General features: G+C 46.7%; 1 protein-coding gene across 1 annotated transcript in view; it reads right to left on the bottom strand.

Annotated features, from left to right (window-relative positions):
• plxna2 (plexin A2) overlaps nt 1–23,454 on the bottom strand; it is a 171,585-nt gene that overhangs the window by 122,034 nt on the left and 26,097 nt on the right. Inside the window, exon 3 of the mRNA XM_084014686.1 lies at nt 19,517–19,699. Within this exon, the coding sequence (XP_083870812.1) occupies nt 19,517–19,699 (183 nt within the window). The remainder of the gene's footprint in view (nt 1–19,516; nt 19,700–23,454) is intronic.

Here is a 23,454-nt window from a genome sequence, read left to right as displayed (position 1 = left end):
ACAGTCAGGCTGCACACATCCATGACCCCTTCGCCTCACAATCCCTCAGCTAAAGTGATGAACTCACCGTGGAAAGAAAATATATAATGATTATATAGGTTTGTGTCAGTGCAGCTGAGTTCCTGCATGGTAGATGTGTTTCCATGATGGTCGGCATGATGCTGACTTCATTAAGAGCTTATCGTGGTTTATTTAGACAATCAGAGTTGCTGCCACGTGTGTTGTGTGTATTGTCTGGTTATCCATTCGGTTGCTTGGTCAACCAGTATCCGGGGCAAACCCCACAGAGCGACTCGACTACGGCGACAAAACAACACAGTAAGTGGCTTTGATGAGAGCAAATTGGCTCGGATGCCTTCATAAGGCCTCGAGATGTAATACAGCCGACAACAAAGAGTAACTAACGTATAAGAATGTTCTAATTAAAGTTAATTAAAGCATTGGAGTTCCTCATCCGTGTTTACGTCTTTAATCTTTCAGAGGCAGCTAATTCACTGATCCATGCACAGCGTGTGTGGCAAGACATGCGATGTAACCGAGTGTCTCCCTGAGCTTCATAAAAACGTCCTCCCGCCGGAAATGTGGACAAACGGAAATGCTATTTAGCGTTCCTTTTACTGAAACCCATTCAGACGATCGCGTGTCTATCGATACTGTTTGTAAATGGAAGAGGAACAATGTCTGCCTGTTGGGTTTATCGGATGACTTCGCAGACATGTGGATGAAGCATGCTAACTGATTTCATTAAATACAAGTGATTTGTTAGCATCACTCTACAACCGGAGACAGCTGTCTTTTATGAATTAAACAAGAACTTCGGTATTTGCCTCCGACAGGCTGCGGTTCACGCTTAGCTGGGCGCCTGAGGAAAAGAAGGCATCGTTTTAAAATCGACGATATAATTCAAAATTCATGCGATGAAACAAAAAAAAACAACTTCAGATGCAGTCTCTGAGGTCGCATCAACCGGTGTAGTGCATAAGTGTACGTGACTTTATATCCTTCCTGTGTCCGGGTGCACGTGTGCATGTACAGCCGTTTATGTATCTGCATACGTGTATGTGTGCATGCACGTGCATGCCTTTGTTCCCGTGTGCATCGGCAGGGCTCGGCCTGTCGACAGACGAGAGCTGTGCTGTGAAGGGGTCTCCGAGAGGCCTGACAGATCTGTGACAGAGTGTGCCTGAGGAGCGGGAGGCCTTCATGTCACTCCACCCTCATACATGTTAACTACACTTGGATAGTCCCATTCTGAAGCTGCCTTAAGACAGCCTGGTACAGTTCGACAACACCCCCCCCCAAACACCCCTGTGAGAGCCCCAAAACAAAGCCCTCCGGAGCCGAAACAGACCTCTCAGTCACATAACGCCACAAAAATTTGCAAACACAGGCATGCACGCTAGCTAGCAAACGCACGCACCCGCAATCACTTACACGAGCGAAAGTCAAAGCAAGGCTGTGATTAAGCAAGCAGACTGTAGGCTGAAAATACAAGCAGACATTGAGCGAACAAAGCAAGTTAGAGAGAACACAGCTTCATTAAGCTGTCTGGAATAAGCAGTTGTGTTCATGATGGGGAGGCCATGAGCTAAGACTGTGTGAAATCAAAGACACAGCGTGCAGTTACTTTGCTTTGTGATTGGACTTGAAAGCCCATAAAAAAAGGACTCTACAACTATTCTGGCCAGCGCCGGATCCAGACCAGTTAAAGCAGAATGAAGTGGCTGTGAAGAGAGAGAGGTATAAGGGAGGAGCGCCGCGATTGGTCACAGCTGGCATATTTGCTTGGTGAGGACACTTCCTCTCCGGCGGATTTTCGTAGGGAACGGAGTAGAGCGTGAGGCGCTGGCCAAATGGGCACCTCATTTGGCAGCAAAAAAATCAACCCTGGTTCAACACAGCCTCGTGCCAGAAGTAAAAAGGGAAGCTGAAACATCTTCATCCCCGCCGGTGCCCGAGCAGAGTTTTTAGTGTCGCTTCATTATTTCCTCAGAGTAAATACTGAGAACAGGAGAGCCAACGGTGATTCATTTCTCTCTGCCACACACAGCCGGGGTCAGAACATACAGAACAGACCAAAATACTTCTTAAACAAAACTGACAGCACGTGAGATTTTAAAGGCACAGCCATTCCGGAGTGTTTCATATTCCCCAGCCATCCACAACAAAGTCTGAAAGCAGAGCGCGCTGGACTGATGTTGACACGGACAGAAGGGGGAAGGCGTGTTTACTTTGAGGAGCCGGGTATGTGCTGTCTAATCCGCTTCTTGTGGGAACCTGTAATGCCGTCTGATACCTGTTAGGAGTGCAGACACGCAGAGGCCTCCGCGCTTTGCCTGCAGCCGAATGAACGGCACAATAACTCATTATGAGTCACGGCCGAGCGTCTAACCCGCTACATGAACGTTGTAAACACAGGATGTGGCGGTCGAGGTAAGTAGTGCACACACAGACGTGCACAGTCAATTAGTGAAAGGGAGACAAAGGGGAAGGAAACTGTAAGAACAGGCCTCGGGCTGCTTTTACAGTAGAGCCACTAAGTTACTGACTGGACCATGAACTGGAAGGAGGAAGATGAGCAATACTGTCTCTGACGCATGTCTACAACAACACTGCTATCTATCTATCTATCTATCTATCTATCTATCTATCTATCTATCTATCTATCTATCTATCTATCTATCTATCTATCTACCTGTATATATTAATGCAGTGTTAAAAGCTACTTCTAATGCATTATGAGTTTATAATGCATCATAGACATGGGCTTCACAGAAGGCGTTGCCGACAAAGTCATTAAGCCTTTAGTCTAGTTGTTTTTACTGTATCAATCTCATCTCTCATCACTTTTTTTTTTACTGTAATAGACGTTCTCAGGAGTCTTATCAATAAGAAAACATGGCTAGGACAAAGAGGCTGGGATGTGCCCGGGCCTGGGGCATTCCACCAGTCTGACTGGGCAAACAGCGCGTTGCGCGTCGTGCGTGTCAGCGTCTGTGTCGCTACATACGCCTCCTAAACAAACACCTCCCGTCTCGCCGGGCGCTCACGTCACTCAGCGGCAGCAAAGACAATGCCGACTGCGGCTCCTGCGGCGAGGGAGGCCCGGCTTTTTGCGAGTTGATGTTTTAATTGCGTCTTTGCGAATTTGCATTTCGCCGCCATCCGACTTCAATCCCTCCGTTCCCTAATGAAGAACGGGGAAATGTCAGGCAGCGAGAGAGGAGAGGAGCGAGTGTGTTGAGCCTGTCCCACGTCAACATCACACGACAATCAGACGAAGTGGCATAATGAAGACGGTGACAGGTGTGTGTCTGTGTGTCTGCCTGTGAGCGTGTCAACACACGTGGAGGTTTGTCTATTTAGGTGGAATAAAAGGCGACATTCATTGGCCTGTACACTGTAACAATAGAGCCAATCAGTCTCCGGGTCCGGGGCCTGATTAAAAGATGAGCTCACTGTAGGTGAGTGTGCAGCGTATCTCAATGGATCGCAGCCATGGAAAGATTCGACACTCATCACCAATCGCTGCTTCAAAGACAGAATGGTGCGAAACACTCGTGCTAAAATGGCACAAAAAAAAAAAAGAGAGAACAAGGAGCCATTTCCCAAAAAACAACGCGAGTGTTCCATCTCGATAGCCTTGATGGGCGTGAGCGGAATGACAACGGGAGAAAAGGAAGACAGCGCTGTTCTCATTACCCTCTGCGGAGTGAAGAGAGAGGAAGAGTGTGAAGCGGGCTAATGAGCTAGTTAAGGTGGCAGTAAATGTCATTCCTCCTCTGGCGGGCCCCAGGCAGCCGAGCTGCTACAGGCCATTACCTGGACACGGACGCACAACGCGCCTGTCAGCACTTCCTGTACTGTAAGGCCCTGGAATCCATGCATACACACCGAAACAGATAACAGTATACATCCCACAAAGCCCTCTATAACACACATTACATTAAGAGCCTCAGCGGATCGTGTTGAGGAAAAAGTGTGCGAGCTTAGGAGACACGGTCTTTAGTCGTTTTTAATCTTCTTTCCATTGACAGGAAATGTAATGAGTAAAGAGCTTTTCTGGCCGCTTTCCACTCAGGTGTTGACCGTATAGTCGGCTGGCTTGTTAGCTGCTTGGCCAGTTCCTTCGACCTTTAGTAATTCATTCTCAAGTCCATCTAGGAGGATTGCATTTCTAAATTGGATCACTGCGAGTTTGCTGGAGGGAACAAGGACAAAGTCTGACAGTGTTTCGGAGTTTTTGCCATGATCTTTGCAGTCGCTGAATCAAGCCAATTTACCCGTTTCAAAGATTTAAGTCAGTGTCCTTTAAATAAAGACACACATTAATAACTTTGCATGGAAATCCATTTGACCTTGACTACTTCTCTACCTACAGGCAAAGATGACGTTTGTCATATTTCAGGGATAAAAAGCAAAGAACCTAAGAGTCCAGTTTACTCAGGGACACATTTATCCAAACAGTGAACACACAGAAACCTTCCTTTTCAGGGCAGGATGAAAAATGCAATCTGCAGCAGCATGGTTGGGATTGTCTCTGAGTCAGGTTACCTTGATTTGTGACTCAGTAGGAGGGATGCACAGATACCAATACCTAATTGGATATCAGACCAATTTATTCAATTCTATTCATAATATTCCGTCGATTGCAATCTGCATCCAACTGAATACAAGCTACAGTTGTACACGTGCCACAAAATCCTACATAAATAAAACAACACCAGGTTGGCAAGCGTCATATTTTACTCTTACCCTACTCGTTTTATGCTCTCGCAAAACTGCCATGTCTAAGCACACACCCATTTTCCCACACTTTCACACCTTGAACCCAAGTGGTCCATTAATCCAGTAAAAGAAGGAGAGCCCTCCTGCACTCTGCTCCAATCTCAGAGGGCCTCAAACAAATAAACTTTCAATGGTTTTAAATAAAGCCCTGAGCTCCTTTTGGATTTAAATACATTCTGGCTCGGCTTCCCTACTGGTTTCAATGCACCTCTGGGTCCAGCGTATGGAGTCGGGCTGCTGCCCATATGGTCCCCACTGGATTAGCCAAAGAAGCCCCGGCAACATAATGGCGAGGCCTGGGGAACCATTAAAAACCTATTAATTGTGAAGTTTGAAGATCCTCACGGCAATGATATGCTAATATTTCTTAGCACTGGAGACGGACTGATGAAAGAGCAGCAGCAGCCAGACGCAATAGAAGAGAAATACACTGAGTGAAGAGGAGGGCGAGAGAAAATGTGAAATCCACAGACTGTTCCAGGTCGCTGTAACTCCCTAACATCTACTTGTCTGCCAGACACGCACACACACACTCTATATACACACACACACACACACACTCAGACACACACACACTTGGTGAGAGGGAGCACTGGAGAATAAAGAAAAGGGGAGAGCAGAAGAAACTGCAGGCAGCAGAAGACAAAGAGGTCAGTGTTGTGGAAAACATGGAGTCTGACATTAAAGTGATGCAGTTCAACTAACTCGGTTTTAGCATCACAAAGTGCATAGAGGGGATTTCTACACGCACAGGGAAACAAACTGAGGATCGGGTGAGAGAAAAGGGAGAAAAAGCAGAACATGAAGTCACTGACATCAAACAAAGACAGGCCTGCCATCTGCGTATCGTTTTTTTCTCCAAATATAATAAAGAAAATCAGTCGATAGCATGTATTTGTTTTGTGGCCAGGTGGTGCACAGGCATTCTGCTCATCTCTGCATTCCTGAGTGGACAAGAGCAACATTAGGGGAAGGCTATAAATTCTCACCAAGCAGATTAACCGGAGCCGGCCAAGGGACCGGAACACAGATTTGGGATGCATCGCCCAAACGAGATTTAGGCTTTTCACTGGCAATTACTCTCAGTATACATTTCAATGTGCAACCCCCAACCCCCCCGAACACCGCTGAAGCTGCCCTGGCGCTGAAAAAGTACTTTGGCTAATCTGAGACTTGCCAACTCTACCAGGAGCTTACAGTTCCCCACTTCCTGTGTGGAAGAGCCGGAGCTTTCTGTTGTTTACACCCAATACTCCAAATTTCACAAAGGAAATCAGAGGAGCGAGAAAGCAGGGCTACTTGTTATTCATGGAGAGTCACACGTACATAATGCGGACATCATTATTTCAATGTGTAGTAAATACACTGTCACATTACAGCCCGGCTGACATGACAGACGAATCAACACATCAGCATCAATAACCGCCGCAGCCACAATAAAGGAGGCGCCGCAAAGCGTAGCTACAAAGGCTATAGGCAGTCTAATGAGTCCGTCTCCCTATCTGCGTCTCGGATGCTGATGAAGGGAACGGAGAGCTGGACTTGTCATTTCTCCGCCGGGCCCTCGGGAGCCAGGTGTCTCTCTTTAATGGAGGCATGCGGAGACTAACGTAGGTTAATGAGCTGCGCAGGCCCCAGAGGAGATGAGCATTATAAGCTATATGAGATCCCCTCTCATACCTTCATCCCGCCATTGGTGTCAGACCCTGGGAGAGAGAGGAGGAACAAAAGGAGAACACGTTTGGAATTGAAGTGGAGGTGGGAGAGAGACCGGGAGAGGAGCGGAGCGAGCGAAGGGACGGGAGAGACCGTCGTCATTACAAAGAGAGAGCCGTACAGTAAAAAAGCTGCGTCTGCCTCCTTTTAAAACAATTAAGGGTTTGGATGGGATTCACTGTTAAAAAAAGGCTTCCGCTGCCAAGCGAGGCCCCGATGTAGCAGTCGGGGAAAGCTTAGTGAGAGAGAGAGGGCCTAATCAGGAACAGATTCTGTATGACAACAAACCCAACCACACACACACACGCGGGGAAGTCGACACTTTACATATTAAAGCTCGGCAGGGAGGGAGAGAGCCCGTGGAAACATCAAATTCTAATGAGAAACAGGCTCAGCGAGAACATGAGGGATAGAGAGACGAAGAGACGGAAAGACAGAGCAATGTAATGACGACGGCGGAACGAGAGCTTTTAAATATATTGTAAGCTCAAACCGCAGATGTTCTGTGAGCCTGTTTTAAGAGTGCTGTAGCGGTTGCACTGTAAGGCTTTACTGCGTTCCTCTTTTTTTTTGTGTCTCGCTCTCAGATGTGGCTCAGTCTTTTGTTTGGCTGTCTGTGGTCTGCATCGGCGTATAAGCTATGAACTAAGAGCAAGCAAGCATGAGCACGCTGCGTCCCCAACGTAGATGTGTGCTCTGCTAAGACGCCAAACAGACGGGAGGAGAACGAGTTTGTGTGTTGGGGTGGTAAGAGATGGAGGATGCCCGACAGACGAGCAGAGGAAAGGAGGAAAATGTGTCAGGGGGGGGGGATACGGGAGGAAATAGAGGTGAGAGGAGACAAAGCTGCAAGGGGGAGAAAGGAGGAAGTGTGACCAGGCTGGTGCCCAGGAGCAGAGAGGTTTGTGGCACAGTGGATCGGAGAGGCAGCCTCACATTCCACGCTTGATCCTGCATAAACCCTGTCTGTTACTGCAGATCTGATATGGAAATAAGAGGCCAGATGGGGGCTTCCACTGGCCTTATAAGGGATTGTGGTTTGGCCTGGATGGATCATGGGTGAGAAGGCACGGAGAATGAAAGAAACAGAGAGGGAGAGCGGGCAGAGGCTTGAGCAGGGGAATGGACATTTGAAGAAAATAGAGAACGATGGGGGAAAAGTGGATGTGAGAGGAGAGAAGAGGCAATAAAGAGGCTAGTTGTAGACAGGGAGTATGAGGGGAAGAAAGAAAGAGAGAAATTGAGGCTGGGAAAGAAACGACGGTGCCTTTCTGATGATATTCTTGTTTTTCTCCTCTGATGCCGTTTCAATGATCCCTGGGTTTTTGAAGGGGGAGATTCATCAGGGCCCCCGAGCACAGAAACAATTTCCTCCTCGTCACACAATAGCAAACTTAACAATAGAAGCCGGCACAACCGCGATTGGTACAATTCATCCTGCTACCATTGTTTCAGGCCCGAGTCCCATAGGTCCACTTTATTGTAGGATTGCTCTCCGCTGCCAAAAAGAATAAGTTCGCCCTTGAGAAAGACTGCAGATGCAGAAGAGCAAAAAAAAAAAAACTTGACGGACAAAAGCGAGAGAATGTTTACGCTGTTAACGGCCAAGGCCGCGCTGATCAGAGACAAATTCGCTAAAAAATCCGTGCTCCATCATCATCTACTTCCCCACTAAAGCTCAGCAGCAACAACAACAACTGTGTTGTTATATCCCTTCATTGTATTCCCTTTGTTCCACAGTGTGTTTAGCACCGGCAGCGTTTCCGAGTCGAGATGCTCAGACGGCGGGAGCCAAAGACCTGCTGAGAAACCTGATCAGCCACGCTAATCTGATCAGCTGCACTTTGTTCAAGAGTGTCTTATTTAAAGAGGACAGCACTCGCAGCATGGTGTAGCCCAAACACCGTCCGATCCCCTTTCAGCCGAGGATCCCGGGGGGCTGAAGCAGTCATGTGACCCCCCCTCCCCACCACCACCACACACACACACACACACACACACACACACTCCCCCCAATCCGGCTCGCAGCCCAAACACAGCATACCTGCAATCTAAGGTTCAACCGACCGCGACTATCTGGGCTTATAGGGTAAAAACTCATGACACAAGTGTTTTTCATTTCCTAATCAGTTGGAAGGCAGAAGCCCCTCCCCCCCTCCCCAGTGTGTGTACATGTGTGTGTGTGCATGTGATGAAACACCCTTGAAATTGAGTGAAACACGTTGTGTCTTTTGAATGTATGATCAAGGGAGTTTTCCCATCACCCCCCCCCCCCCCCTCCTCCCCTGTGTAATTATAAAAATAAGTACGTGAAATTTGTATGTATGCCAATGTGTACATGTAATCAAACACACACAGTACACAAACCTTCAGACGCACATCTTGTGTCGCACACATTAAACGTTTAAAGAGAAAAACCCTCGGGGACGCGACATGCAAATGATGTAGACAAGATCTTCGCTCTCTCATCGCCAAATTCAACCGGCACAGGACTAACCTGAAACTGCTAATTCATTACCGCAGTCGGCTAATATGGGCCAAACAACAAGACACACCCTCCTCCCGTGCAGACGCCCCGCTGAGCCAACAGCTGCTTCCAGCAGCGCCAAACTGCCACGGCCAAACACGCCGCGGCACTTAACTATGACTGACAATAACGTGTTATTTCCCACAGGAACGCTTAAGTGGTGTAAAGAAATGCTGATGGTTTACCGCTGTGTTGTCAAATCATCACCTCTCGGCGCTGGCTGCTAATCCAATCTGACAAGGTGCGCCCACGTCACCGAGCGTGGGGATGTCTCACCCCGGCCTTCAGCCCTGACCCTTAACTTTAGTCCAGTTACCAGAGGCCGGCGGCGTGTTTACCCAACCGCTAACTATTAGGGTTTAATGAATAACAGCGGTGGCGACGCTGACCTGTGGCTGGAAGAGACCTTCGGCTGCTGCACTGTTCTTTGATACCTTGACCTCGCCGATGGCTTCTGCGTGGCCTGGCGTTTTCACAATCACAGACATACCTTCGCTATTTCACCCGCTCTCCCTCAGCTCTTCTTGCAACTTCTTTACTGCATTATGTTATCATTTATTGTGTAAGAGAAGTGAACATAACACACTGTACGTTACAAGCAGAAGTAACCGTCCAATCCCATTAAGACTGTAACCTGGACGGCTGGACTATTAAGAGGGAGTCTGGGCTGACAGCTCTGTTTCATGACAGCATGAGGCCAAGACCTGACATGCAGCTGTCAAGAGAAAGTGTGTGTGTGTGTGTGTGTGTGTGTGTGTGGGTGTGTGTATTAAAAGCACAGAAGTGAAGAGCAGGTAAAGGCTGAGTGAGCCTGGAGATTACCAGTGGCTTGAAATATTATCACATGCTATTAGCACTGTATCACTGTTCATTAGGCTGATGGCTGGCTGGAGTTCCTTGACAGCCCTGCGGTAAGGGGCGAGAGATGGAGAGAGTGAGAGAGAAATAAGGAGATGGAGTGTTGCAGAGAACAAATGGGGGGGGGGGGGGGGGGGGGGTAAAGGCCTGCTTGCCTCGATCCTTCACTGTCTGTAGAAGATCCGACATCCAGGTTTCAGAGAAAAACAGGAGCATCTCAGAGGGGAAACGGGAGAAGGAACACAGCATATTGCTAGAATCACTAATTCTTATTGTCATAACATCCGTAATACACGATTGTGCAAAAAAAACACACAAAAAAAACAACATATATCAATAGAAAATGATTTGTGCGGAGCCCATAAAAGCTCCCTGTAAACACGGTGTGATCACAGAAATGCATTAAACAACGCTGTCACCCAGACAAGCTTAACTCTCAGGGCCCTGATAACTGCTGCTGTCTCCTATGAAGTAGGAGACAGAGGAGCAGTAAAGCTGTCTCACTATCAGACAGAACATTAGTCGCTGTCACACTCGGTTCGCCTTCGCACAGACAACAGTTTAGTATATCATCAAAGCCAAAACAATTTCTCATTTCGGGAGATCTATTGGCGCCGCGCGACTTGAAGAGACTCTCGAAAAAATGGAGGCACGCGTTCGCAGAGCGGAGGAGAGGAAGGAGAATTGCTGTTTTCGGTTTGCTCGAGTAATCGAGATCATTATGCATGCCATGAAACACACCAACAATGCTTGTTTTCTCCTTTTTCTATTCCTCTAATGAGGAGGATCGTCATGTAAAGTAGGGAAAAATCATCAAGGACTTCAAAGAAGGATTCCTTCAGTCGTGAGCCACTGTTAGTTTACTGTGAGAGTTTACAAAGTAATAGTTTGCTCTCGCTCCCCCTCCGTCCTTCTGACTCCCCCTTTTTTTTTATCTAATTTTGGACCACTCTAAGAGCCAGCAGTAATGAATTGGCTAATCACAGTTATCTGGCCTATTCAAGTGCTTTGTAAAGCAAATCAATAAAGCTTGGCACAGAGCCAGCCATCCACTTTGACAAACGTTGCTCTCTAATCTATTTCTGGGGTTTTCTTTCTTTCTTTTTTTTTTTTTGTCCGAAAGATGTTTACTTTTTCACCGTCTGTCCCTTTTTCCCTCCGTGCGCTTCAGCAAGGTCAGTGGGGAGATTGAAGACGAAGAAGAAAAAAAAATAAAAAACCTCATCTTCGATGCCAGCTGGCAACTCAGAGGACAAAAGTCAAGCAGTGAGTACTTAAAGTTCATCTGACAGAGAGAGACGTCTTCTCTTTGATTGGTCGATGTGTTGGAAGTCATTAGAGTTCTGAGACGTATACCTCGGGCAATGGGAAAAAAAGTAACAAGGCATACACCCATACCATGCTGTTTCCATAGTAACAGATCAATAACAGCGACGCAACAACTGATAAGAATTTCTATGAATTTCAAATGTTCTCCCTGTGGTGCCTACATTGGCTGCAGACTAAACAGGAATATTGATAGGTTGTGAGGGCCCTGCCTCCCAACACGGATCCCTTGCATAATGTCTTGGACATATTTTTCAGATTTTTTTTTTTATTGCACATAAAATATCCGACTTGCCAGGATGTGTGGGCTAGAAATACCATATTCATAAGAATGGAAGAAGACCACTTCTTACTAAGAGAAACATTTGGGAATATTCAGCCTTATTTTCACTTGTTTAATCTTTCTGCCTAACCAGGAAGACATGGATCTGGGTAGTAGGCAGCGTTTGATGTGGCTTCCCAACCCTAATGACGATACTGCTCCCAGTGTTGGTAAAAAAACCCACACAATCCACGGCCACAAGCTTAATATGACTCCCAGGCTCTATATGTGAGCAACAGTGTCAAAACAGAGCCAAGATCTGCGTCTTCTTTTTCCTTTAAAGCCCCCAAGTACTTCCAAACATGGGATAATGTTTCATGGGCAAGGTAAATAATGCCTCCATTATCTTAATGCAAAGAGGATCACTTGGAAAAACTACATCATAGCAGGGCTCATTCTACACATGGTCTATTGTTGAAGTTCAATTATGGGATGCACTCAAAAGGGCAAACTGTTTCCTAAAAAAGAGAAGCCAATTCCAGCAACAAATCTAATAAATAAAATCAAGTTATCCCGATGGAGGTCAAACATTAATGAACAAGCAGAACAACATATTTATGCACATGTGATCCTGTCTTTGTGATTTGGCTGTGTCGTAGCATGCATGCTGCTGCATATCTGCTGAAATAAAGTGGCTAAATTAAGCCTACATGTACAAAACCCACCCGTGGTAAAAAAAAATAAATAAAAAAAATGCACTTACTGTATGAGCATTTGTCTCTTGTTGTTAGATAATGAAAAAAATAGCCCTTCCTTCGAGACACTAGCAGAGAAAAGAGCAAGCAATTAGAGGGAGAGAATGGAGGGGGAGACAGATAGAAGGAGAGCAAGCAACGGAGAGCTGTTTGAATGTGATTAATGAGATCACTGCAGGGTAGGCTGTGTCATTTTAATAGTGTGAGCAGGCAAGAGGAGGAGAAAAAAGAGTGGGAGAAAGAGTGAGGCGCTGAGACAGAGGAAGGGCCGGGAAGGAAAAGGGGAATGTGAAGAGGGGATAAGAAAAGAGAAAGAAAACGAGAGGGGACAGCCGGTTGAATGGCCAGGTTACATTTAACTCACTGCTATGACAAGAGAGAGGGAACAAGACGGAGAGACAGTCCCAGAGAGGAAAGCAGATATAAGGCTTGGACGGATGGAATGGTAGGGGCTCTCAGTCTTAGCCTTTTAACAGTGAAGTGTTTAGAGAAGCCTGGACCAGGTCTGGCAGAGAGGGTTGTACTCTGAAGTCACCGTCTGCAGCCTGGGGTTGCTGCTTTATCTGGCTCAGGGTGAAGAAGTGAGCGGGGGGATGGGGGGTCAAGCAGAGGCCAGACTCTGAAAGGTCACACAGACATCCTACAAACTCAATGAACAAGCCAGTCATTAGCTATACTATGGATGGTCATGGTAATTAAATGCCTATGGCAACCAGAAACACACACAAACGTACACATTCACAGAAGCACAAAACAGATTTTTTTTTTTTTTATTCTCCGTGCGATTAATTCAAACTTCAATGTATTGTTTCAAACTGTTTTTGGCATAAACGCTTTCACACAAAATGTGAATATTACGCAGAAAACATTGTTTTCTGGAGCAAGGTCGTTTTCTCTGAGCTCTCGCATCGTGAATAAAAGACATAAACCAATCACATTATGCATATTCAAAACATACACTATAGTGTAGTGTGTAACAATGAAGAGGCTGTGCGGTCTGAACCAAGACTCCTTTCAAACTTGACAAAGTCAGCACATACCAGATTTACTCCTTTTGTTCTTACCTTTCACAATGAAAGAAGTAGACATATACAGCAGCATAACTAAACAGGAGGGAAGGGGAACTAAAGTTCACTAAAGTTTCTAAATGGAAACTCAATAAAAGAGCTTACAGTAGCTTAAGCTATACAACAATTTACCACAGACAGACTGCCAGACCATGATAGGCTCACAGGATCCCAGTAGTTGGTCCTCTGCCTAAGTGAATCTATTTAAACCTTTTATTGAAAATGTGCTGCAACTGTCGCAAATTTGCATCTCTGCCTGAATAGTTTTGATGAAAAATATTATTAGAGTAAGTCCATATTTGGTACGGTCTATGGGATTGACATGCTTTTGGACCCAGCCTCAAGTGTCCATTTGAGGAACTGCAATTTTTGGCACTTCAGTGGCAATCACTGATGAATGGTCTGAGGGTATTTCTCACCACGCATGAAGAAGGTCTTCACAAGACACTTCACAGGACTGAGAAATGAAAGGTATCAGTTGCCCTGTCTTGCTGTCGAGGTAAGAAGACGGTTGACAGGTCCTCTGTGATCTGGCTTCCAGAAGACACCCTGAGGTCTTAAAGTGATTGCAGTTCTCCAAATAAGTGTTGATTTTACTGCAGGACATATGGTTTTGCCATTTTTTAAATAATGCTGTAAATAGTGTTGGGAGAGAACATTTTATTTTACTAGCAAAAGCTTTCTGCAGGCTATGCTTGGCTCCCAGCTGTTGCCGGTGGGCAAACTGAGGCTGTATTGTTTACTTTAACACGATTAAATAGGTTGCAGGCAATCCCGAGTCCTGAAGATGGCGGTTAATAGGTACGAAGTAGCAGCTGTCATTCCCGCTGACATGTTCCTTACGTCTCCACGCCGCTTTGAATTGAAATGTTAAGACTGAAACGTTAGTTGCCGGATGCATCGAGTCGGGCGGTGTTCATTGAACTTTAGGTTTAAAAATGGGATGCAATTATTTGTTCTTTGTGGGATTAATTGAACCTCGACCATTCAATCTGAAACAATGTAGCGTGATGGCTATTGGAGTAGGCATTCAGTGAGAAATAACAATTTGTGATTACGGTGATTGGAAACAAATTCTATACCTGGTGGCAACTGTGAAAACGCTTCTCGCTTGTAATTGTATTTCTTTTCATGTCGGCTCAAGGTTAATGCAAGTCATGCCGCGACAATAGAGATGTTTAATAAAGCTATTAGAATGATTCATTCTTTGTGCTTGTTTATTTGCAATCCAACGTGGAAGCACTAAAGAGCGAATGGAAACAGCAACTGAAGGTTGTTAATTATGTCAAATCAACAAGGTTCATATTAGGAACATCATCCATTATGTCAGTTAGAGCATCTCTCTCTCTCTGGTAGCCTTTGTACTTCTCTGCCTATCACGTAGTCTACCCATCTCATAATCTATTTCCCTCCTCCATTTACCAGGCTGACAGTCCAGGTGGGCTGCAGCAAAAAACGGAGCCCAAGGGTTGAAGAACAGAGCGACAACAAGCCTCTATGTTGAAAAGCCACAGACGGGCCAAGCTCTCAGATCACGTTGCCTCTAAGGGACTAGCTCTCTGATGCTCATTGGGGGTAAAGATGGCACAGAGGGGTTGGGGGTTACCACTTGTCCACCACGGCCCCGTAGGAGCAGCTGCCTTCATTTACAAGCCTTTCAAGTACCCGACACTCGATGCCCTGCGATCAGCTGCTGCCCTGGCCAATGTGGGAGCCAGGTGAGTCAGATATGCACCCCATGCTACGTTAACCAGTCCAACAGGACTTGTCCAATTAAACACCTGAACCACCCTTTCAAGTTGTGTCTTCAGCTGCCAGGGGATTCATCCAAACCAATTCCTGATTACCCAGCAGAGCGTGATGAGAAGCATTAACTGGGCCGAAAGCAGCACATCGTGGCCTGAAGGCTTGAAAGATGAAGAGCCTGAAGACATTTTTTTTTTACCGACCACGGTATAACTACTGCTGATGCAACCCAGCACTAATCTACCACTGACTTCCAAACAAAGCATGCACTTAGGAAATACTAGCCTAAACTGCTGAAAAATTAAAGGACTATGTGAGTAAAGCACCGAGAAGCTTGGATTACAACACACACAGAGGGAAAGCGGCTTCATTCTCTGCTCACGTAGACATTTCTTCTCTGTATCTTTACATAGCCAATCGTTTTATGCTTAATTAATGCTCGGAATATCGAATAGAGAACCTATATAGACTTGAGTAACTCTGCAGGAGAGGATGTCATCTGGGAACGTTTCCCTGCGGTCTCGGGTTCAACAGCTTTTAACCCCTGCTGCTCTGTAGGCGATTGTGTATGCAATAACTGTTCATTTTCCCTGTCTAGATTAACAGGGGAAATCCTGAATGTGTCTCTGCTGAGTTTGCTTTTACCACCACCATCCATCCATAGCCTTAATGTCTTTCAACATCCAATTCTACATGTAGAGCAGTGCCCTCTATCACCATCTATATCAAAGGCAGCGCTCCCCCGCGGCGCCTCTCCTCCTTAATGCCGTCGCTGCTTCCCACCAATCCGAGTCCCCATGTGGGTTATGTCTGTGCTTAAGCACAGCGCGAACCACACACAGCCAATTCCAATTTAGATGATGCAATTCCTGAGTAATATACACGGACGAAAATGCAGAGCAGATCGCCTATCTCGATGATCTGACTCGCGGAGTCTCGTGGTCTCCGGGTACATAGGAGCGATAATGGAGATGATGGAGCCTGGTGAGCATCAATGGAAACCTAGATCTAGAATTTAAATAGGACATTAACTCATAGGCAGGACTACAAACTCACTGGAACCAACATATTCTCACTGTATAGTGTATTTTTCAAAGAAACGTACCATGTTCACAGGAAATATACAGTTCCCACACATTAGATGCAGACAGTCTCTTTTCAAAATAAACTTACAGTGATGTTTTAGTTTACTTAGACAACAAACGTACTTGGTACTAGTGAAAGAAAGAAGTATGTCTGATAGGAAAACAAAAAGACGTAACAAAAGGTCAAATAAGCAATGAGCTGACATGGTTTCACATGGGACATGAACAGTGGTGGAAATCTTGAATTTGTGCGTTGCCCCTCCTGCCCACTCTGGTTTAAATTGGAAATGGCTGAAACTGTCTGAAAAGTCTCATACGGACGCTAAAGGGCGCCTCGGCGTGTCGATATCAGACGCTGAAGGGCACTGACCTCGCGGCGGCTTTTGACAAGTTGGAAGTGAGAAAGGATTGCTGGAACAGCTTCGAGTGGACTAAAGGTCTGGTTTTGGTCCTGATTGGAACTGGTTGCACCGTTGCCAGAAAAAGTGCACGAAGGCCTGGGATATTGATTGCCCCCGAGCAGCTTTCTGCTGAGGTGAACATCTCCTGCCCTCTACAATCAATCATCGCCTCCAGGGTGCCACCCAGAAGTCCGAAGCAAGTTCCTGAAAGCCCTGCGACGCTCGGACGACAGCAGGCAACGGTTGTATGACAGAAGGTTTCACTCTTGGTTGGAAATGAAAATACTCCACCTTCAGGAAATATAGATTTGTTTCTTTTATCCTACATCACACAGTGAAATGTAATCACTTCACACCCTGGTGCACACGGTGACAGCATGTTAATATTCTGGATGAGGCTCACAGCTGCAGCGTTATTGTTTCCATTATATATGCATTCTCCTCTCCTTAGTGTCTGCTCACTCCCCCACCCTCTTAACCCCCTCCGCCTCAATCCCCAGCAAAAAGCCGGCCAAAGGCACGAGGATATCCGCCAACACTATCCCCCTCTGCTTCGCCATGCTCCAGCAAAGCCCAGGAAACAGCAGCATATACAGGAGCTGGTCTGCAGGGAGAAGGAGAAGGTGGTGGTGGGGGGGTTGAATGGGGAAGCAGGAGATGGATGGGGGGGGGGATTCTTTTGGGAAAGGAGCCAATCCAATTACAGGCAGCGGTGCAGCCCTGGTTTCTTTGGCGGCACTAAATTCACATTTCAACGTTCTCATCCTCCCTCCCCCAGTACCTTCCTCCTTCTCCTATCTCTGCCTCTTCCTGCTACTCTTTTTCTTATTTTTTTCTCATCATGGCTCTCACTCCCCCCCAACCACGCTCCCCCTCCACACACCCTCCCCTTTTCCCATCCGTCTGTCTCTCCCGGTTGCATGATAGAGGCAACGGTATAGAACTGTATCCCCAGCAAAGCATCAAACCTTGTCACCCTATAGCTGTGTCATGCTCTGATCTGAAGGAAGCCTGCAGCATCTTACCACGTCTACACCTGGCATGCAACTCTGCAGGAGCTTATCAGCATTCTGCAGAGGAGCTCATCGGGTCAACCTATCCCTCCGCCCTGCCTGTGGCACCTGACGGAGGGAATGGATGCCACTAGCTACAAAAACACATGCATACCAGAACACACATACATTATTGATTATTCATAACCTATTGTAAAAGTAATTAGTTGCTTTTATTCAACACAACACACGTTGGACTCGAACCGAGAGGTGTGAGCGGAATTCTGAATTCAGTCTGTTGCACGAGGACCCCCAACAAGCGTGGGTTCGGTTCAGTCAGATTGCGGCTAGGTGGGTCTGAGAGGATTTTATTGGTTGTATTTGAGACCTTTTTGATGAAAATCCATAATTGTTATTGGTTGAAAAGAAATTTGACGTATCACCTCTGATTAATTGACTTTTTGGGTCATTTTCTTTTTGGTTTTCAATTACTTCTAAAATGGCGAAGACGTGAATGCCCTAGTGCTTGCATGCAAATCACGGCTGGTTCTTGTCCAATAATGTACCTGCATGCAAATGTTTGCACGCTGCCGGCAGCGCCTTGTCTATTCACGTGATTGCAAACAAACAGGGTTCAAATCAAGTCCACAGCACGGCTCCACTAAAACACGCACTAAAAGCAGAGTGATAAACTTGTTACCCAAATACAACTATTTTGCATGGATTCTCAAACAGGGGGCAGAAGAGAGGATGCAGAAACAGAGGACTGGAGGAAGGGAAGCGGCGGCTACATTGGAAGAGAGTAAGTGGGAAGATAAAAACAATATGCAAGCAACAGCAACACAGTGGGGAAAACACTCCTTTCTGTCTCATCTAATTTAACCAAGTAGAAAAAGCTGCTGAATTATTTAACAACTTAAACAGGGGATTACATCGAGTGAACATTCTCTCCACCAATGCCTGATTGGTGTATTTGTTTAATTATGAATAGATGGAGACAAAAATAACCCAGGCCAGCACTATTGGTGTTGCATCGCCTGGCTCCAAATGGTGAAAAACTTGCCAAAAGAGATATGAAAATGCTTTTAGTAACTCTCTTCCCTTTGCAATGTCTTCCTCTGAGCTTCAGGCAGCTGGTGTTAGTAGGGGGATGGATGGCTGTGTGAGCTAATAACGACCATGTGACACACGCCTGCCGTCACATAAACAGGCGGCCGTATGAGAGGAGGAGCCAAATCTTTCAAATGTATCGTACAAAACGTCGATAACACATAAACGATCGTGGTCACGTCCATACATCATATGAGAAGTGGATATCAGCACCATCAGTGTGCAAGACACAACAATTGTGACACAATGCACCTGCACAAAAACACATCATGTACATTCACACGAGGCATCGACATTTTAACACTTGACAAACGGTGTAAGCATCAGTGCCAAAGCGATGCATCAGCTGTTCTAAATTAAATCAGCAAAACGCTCATATCACCCTGAAGCCCCCCCTCTTCCCTCCCCATTCCATCCCATCTCTTCCTTATAATACCTTGTTACTTGTGGCTGGGTTACCAAATCTATCATTATTAAGGGTCCGGTAGCCTTTAACCCTCTGACAAAGACTAGGAGCTTTAGTGCATGGGCCTGCTCTCTCTTTCGCCTCGGGCAAAAAAAAGGTGCTTATTAAAATTAATGGGCCATTGCAGGTTATTCAACGCCGCGACACTGGAGCTCACTCAACAAGGGACTGACCACTACAGTGAGCTAGCCATCGCCATTAGCCCTCTCCGACGCTTTGACAGCAGCTATTAAATATTGAGGAGATACGTTTCCCCGTCGCCATGATCCATCTGCACGGAAATAGGACCACTTCAAAGTGTCTGTGCCCCATGGACCACTGGGCAGCCAGAGTCCTTATGGATCACAGTGATGAAGAACAACAGGCCTTTAAGTGCCGGCTGAGGAGGAGGAGGAGGAGAAAGAAACCGGTGCTTACCTTCTTTAGACGCCCACTCTTGGTGCCCACGAAGGCCACACAGTAGCCATTGTAGACATAGGAGGTGACAGAAGTCATGCGGTCCCGGGTCTCGGTGTAGAGAGTGTGACCGGTCACCAGCTGGGAACCACCGAGGGGCTGGTTGATGTCCAGACCACAGAAGGAGTCGTCGATGGGCACCGGCTGCAGGCGGAGAGGAGAACAAGAGTTATGGATGAAGGACAAGAGATAAACTGGGACGACGATCAAGACTGTGAGACAAATGTGTCACATTAAACATAGAAACCCTTGACATGAAATGCACTGTATGACGACGGGGGAGGGCGATAAAAATACCTCAGAGGAGAGACAGACTTAGAGAAGAAGACATTAGGAGAGTGGAGAGGCTGAGACGCGCAGCATTATGAAAGGAGACAGCTCGGTAAGGAGGAAAGATGAAGGTGACGGAGTGAGACAGAAGGAAAGAGTGATGGTCAAAGTTGTGGGAATAGTGGCAGAGAGTATCAGAGCCAGAGAGAGAGAGAGAGTATCAGAGCCAGAGAGAGAGAGAGAGAGAGAGAGAGAGGTGGAGGTGTGTGGCTAACTCTCCCAGCCAGACAAACGTTTGCCTTTCTGTTCGACTTGGCAGACATGTTCCGGCTCCGCCTGACTGAGCTCCACCTTGCTCTCACCGTGGCTCATTACCCCGGCCTATCATCACACCTCTGCAGGAGGACACGCGCCGCATGATAACTATGCACGGCGGCAAACACGCGGCGCTACAAGCGTGCAAACCCTGAGATTATGCATCTAAGCGGCGAGGCTGCGGCGAGCGGTACTTACCCCGTTCATTAGAAAAGAATCATCGCCATAAAGTCTCATTAAGTGCGAGCGTGATCGTACTTTAAGTGCGAGCGTGATCGTACTTTCTATGTGACGTGGCGTGGAGTGCAGCCTGAAACCTGTCCTGTAGGTGTGAGGAGGTGGCGGAGAGCAAGACGGCGGCGTGTCTGGTGTTGAATCAGGTCAGCTGAGACAGACTGAGTGGCGGTGGCCTCAAAGTGCCATGTGGTGTAAAAGTGAGATGGCCGGGCAGGTCGAGGCCAACCACACCTCACATGTACACATCCCATGGTGCCAATCTTCTACACCCCCCCCTTCCTCTCTTCAACCCCAACTCATTATTCTCCATCTGCCACTACTGTATGTCTATCTCTTGTCCGTCTCCCCATCTTCTCCCGTCTCCGTCTTCGTCCCTGTCAGAGTGCTATAAGCAGGCGATGCTGAGTGGCGTGTCCCACTCTGGGAGGAAGCTCATTACACAGCATGGCTGCCAAACCTTTCAGTGCTACACAGATTTTCATGAGCGGAGAGAAAGGCAATAATGCTACAGGGGAACAATCGCCTCTGCTCATATAGACCCCCCCCCCCCCAACTGTATGACATTTCCGTGTATTTCCTTTGCCCAAAATAGAACCGAGTGCTATGAGGTACTCGACTGTATTATTTAAATTGGAGAGAAAGAAAAAAAAATCATCATTCTTTTCCCTGTGATTCTAAATTGGAACGTACTGTATAATTGTCTCACGCTGGTTTTAAACAAATGCTGGTTGGACACGGACACACAGGATGAATCAGACGGGGAAGCTAGCAGCTATCTTGAGAAACAGCTGTGAGTTCCAGATTTCGGGCTTATCAATAGCAGCGGCCTCAAACGCATGCAGCCATTCCACATATGGTCTTTTGGGATCCGGACCATTTGGTTCTGATTACATCTAGATTGTTTTAGATGATGTACGCTAAGCAGACTTGGCTGCCAAACCCAGATCCCCCCCTGGATTCCATGTGGTTGAGTTTTCTTCTACACCTTCCTGCTGATTTTTTGTTTTTTTTTGGGCTCCTCCCCCTCCCCCCTGTGTTTCCCCCCTGCCTTATCACAAATCTCACAAGCAGTGGAGAAATGTAGATTTGCCACGTCTCAGACTGTTTCATGCAGATTACGTCGGTTATCTTTAGCAGAAACAAAAATAGACTGTAACCCCCGCGTGATTAATCCTTATCGAATAACTCAGCAACACAGTATAATATTTAATCTATGCTGAGGAAACAGTTGGGTCTGCTCCAACAGTTGACTGCGTAATCTTGTTAAACAATGACACAAAAGTGTTCCATTTGGTGGAATCTGAATGAAGGATGAATTACATGTGACGCGATAGCTGCTCTCCGAGTTTCCCCTCCCAAGCTATCAACGCTAGCTCCCCCCTTTGCTCTCACGAGTGCCTAATTAGTCGTCGGGGCACGGGCAGAAAAAAGCAGGACGGGATGATGGTGTTAGTCGGAGAGAGGCACACGCAGACAGAATCCCATCATGGCTGTCCTCCTTGGGAGGAACGGTGTGAATCTCCAGATGGCAGAAGGCTGGACGGCTGGGTGATAAATCTTTGATTGGCTGCTGTGTCTGAATCCCCTGGCTCAGCCTCCGAGTCGCAGCCCTGGCCTGCATGGAAGTGTACACACACAGTGAAATGTCTGCAAGACGGGAATAAGAGCCGGGGGATAATTAAGGGTTATCTGCTTTCAAGTTCACCGGCTACCTGCTGTAAGCAACTAACCAGAGGTCATTTACTCAGAAACGCAGCGAGGTACAGTCAAGAGTTAACAAAAAAAAATTAAACACACAGTCTCTCGGGTTGGTCTAACCTCCGTTCACCTCATATGTTGATGCATCTGAGACACAGGCGCTCTAAAAGTACAGCACAGCGAGAATCTGGAACGTATTTATTTAAGAAACGCTACATGTGAAACATGTGTGCACTTTAAAGCAGCCACGCTGCAGGACTCGGTGGGGGGGGGGGCTTTAACAGCAAGCAGGCAACGTTTGCATGTTTGACATATCCGGTGGTTAAATGTAATTTGTATAGGCTTTAAGAGCTCCTCACCCATTGACGTCTGTCTGCATAATCCATATTATACTATGGATGGATTTGGCTATTGAGCACGAGGACACAGTCTTAAGTGTGTTTCAGATCGTCTTATCGCCGTGGTTACACACACAGAGCGTGTGGTGTTTAATGCAGTGTGCTATTAATGTAATGTATAATGTATGAGTGCTATTGGAAGCGCGTGCCTAAAGAATGAGCAGCTTCGCCGTCACAGAAAGAGAACAGGAGTAGAACCGACATGCCCGCTCAAATCAATGGGGTCAGAGCGGCGCCCATGTTTGTGTGTCCTGTTGCCATTCTGATCGATGTAGCGGGCTAACTTCCATGAGCTAAACAACGGCAAAACGAACAGCCTCGTGGTGTCGTTATGGAGCAAATTCAATTCATCCACAAACACTCTTGTTACAGCGTAGGAAAGCACATTGCAATCGCCAGATGAGTGACTGTCTGAAGCCACCATGCTGAAGTGCTACACTGATTACGGACAATTAGCTGAACAGCAGGCTGGTGGAAAAAGGACAAGCTACCGAGCTAGCTAGCCCTGCGTCCTCGCTCTCTTTCTCTCAAGCTGTGACCACTAATTAAAACCCAGCAGAAACGTGTTGTCGCCATGACAACTGACAACAATTGCACATTTCCCCCCCCCCCAGTTGTTATAGTCCACCGCAAACAGTTCAATGCCCATTCTACTCCTGTTCTGTTTCTATGTTTCCAGGTAACAGCTGGCACCCTTCAGAGACCTCTGGGGTGATGATGGGGAATGTTCTGGGAAACTGGGGGAAATAAAGGGTTCTAATTCGAGATCTCACACACAGAAAACCTCCCAACCTCGACACGGTCACCGTGACACACCACCATCTCTACTTCTTCCACCTCCTCTTCATCTTCCAACCTCTTCCACCGCCATTGGAGCTAATACAACAAGATAATGTCTCCCTCCTCCTGACAATCACCTCTGACACTGCACTAATGGGGAATGTACCGATTTAAATACGAGCGGTCGATTGAGTGACCCGG

This window comes from Eutrigla gurnardus, assembly GCF_963514095.1.
Source record: "Eutrigla gurnardus genome assembly, chromosome: 8".
NCBI classification, from domain to species: domain Eukaryota; kingdom Metazoa; phylum Chordata; class Actinopteri; order Perciformes; family Triglidae; genus Eutrigla; species Eutrigla gurnardus.
Note: the sequence above shows the minus strand (reverse complement) of the source record. Positions and strands in the feature narration are given on the sequence as shown.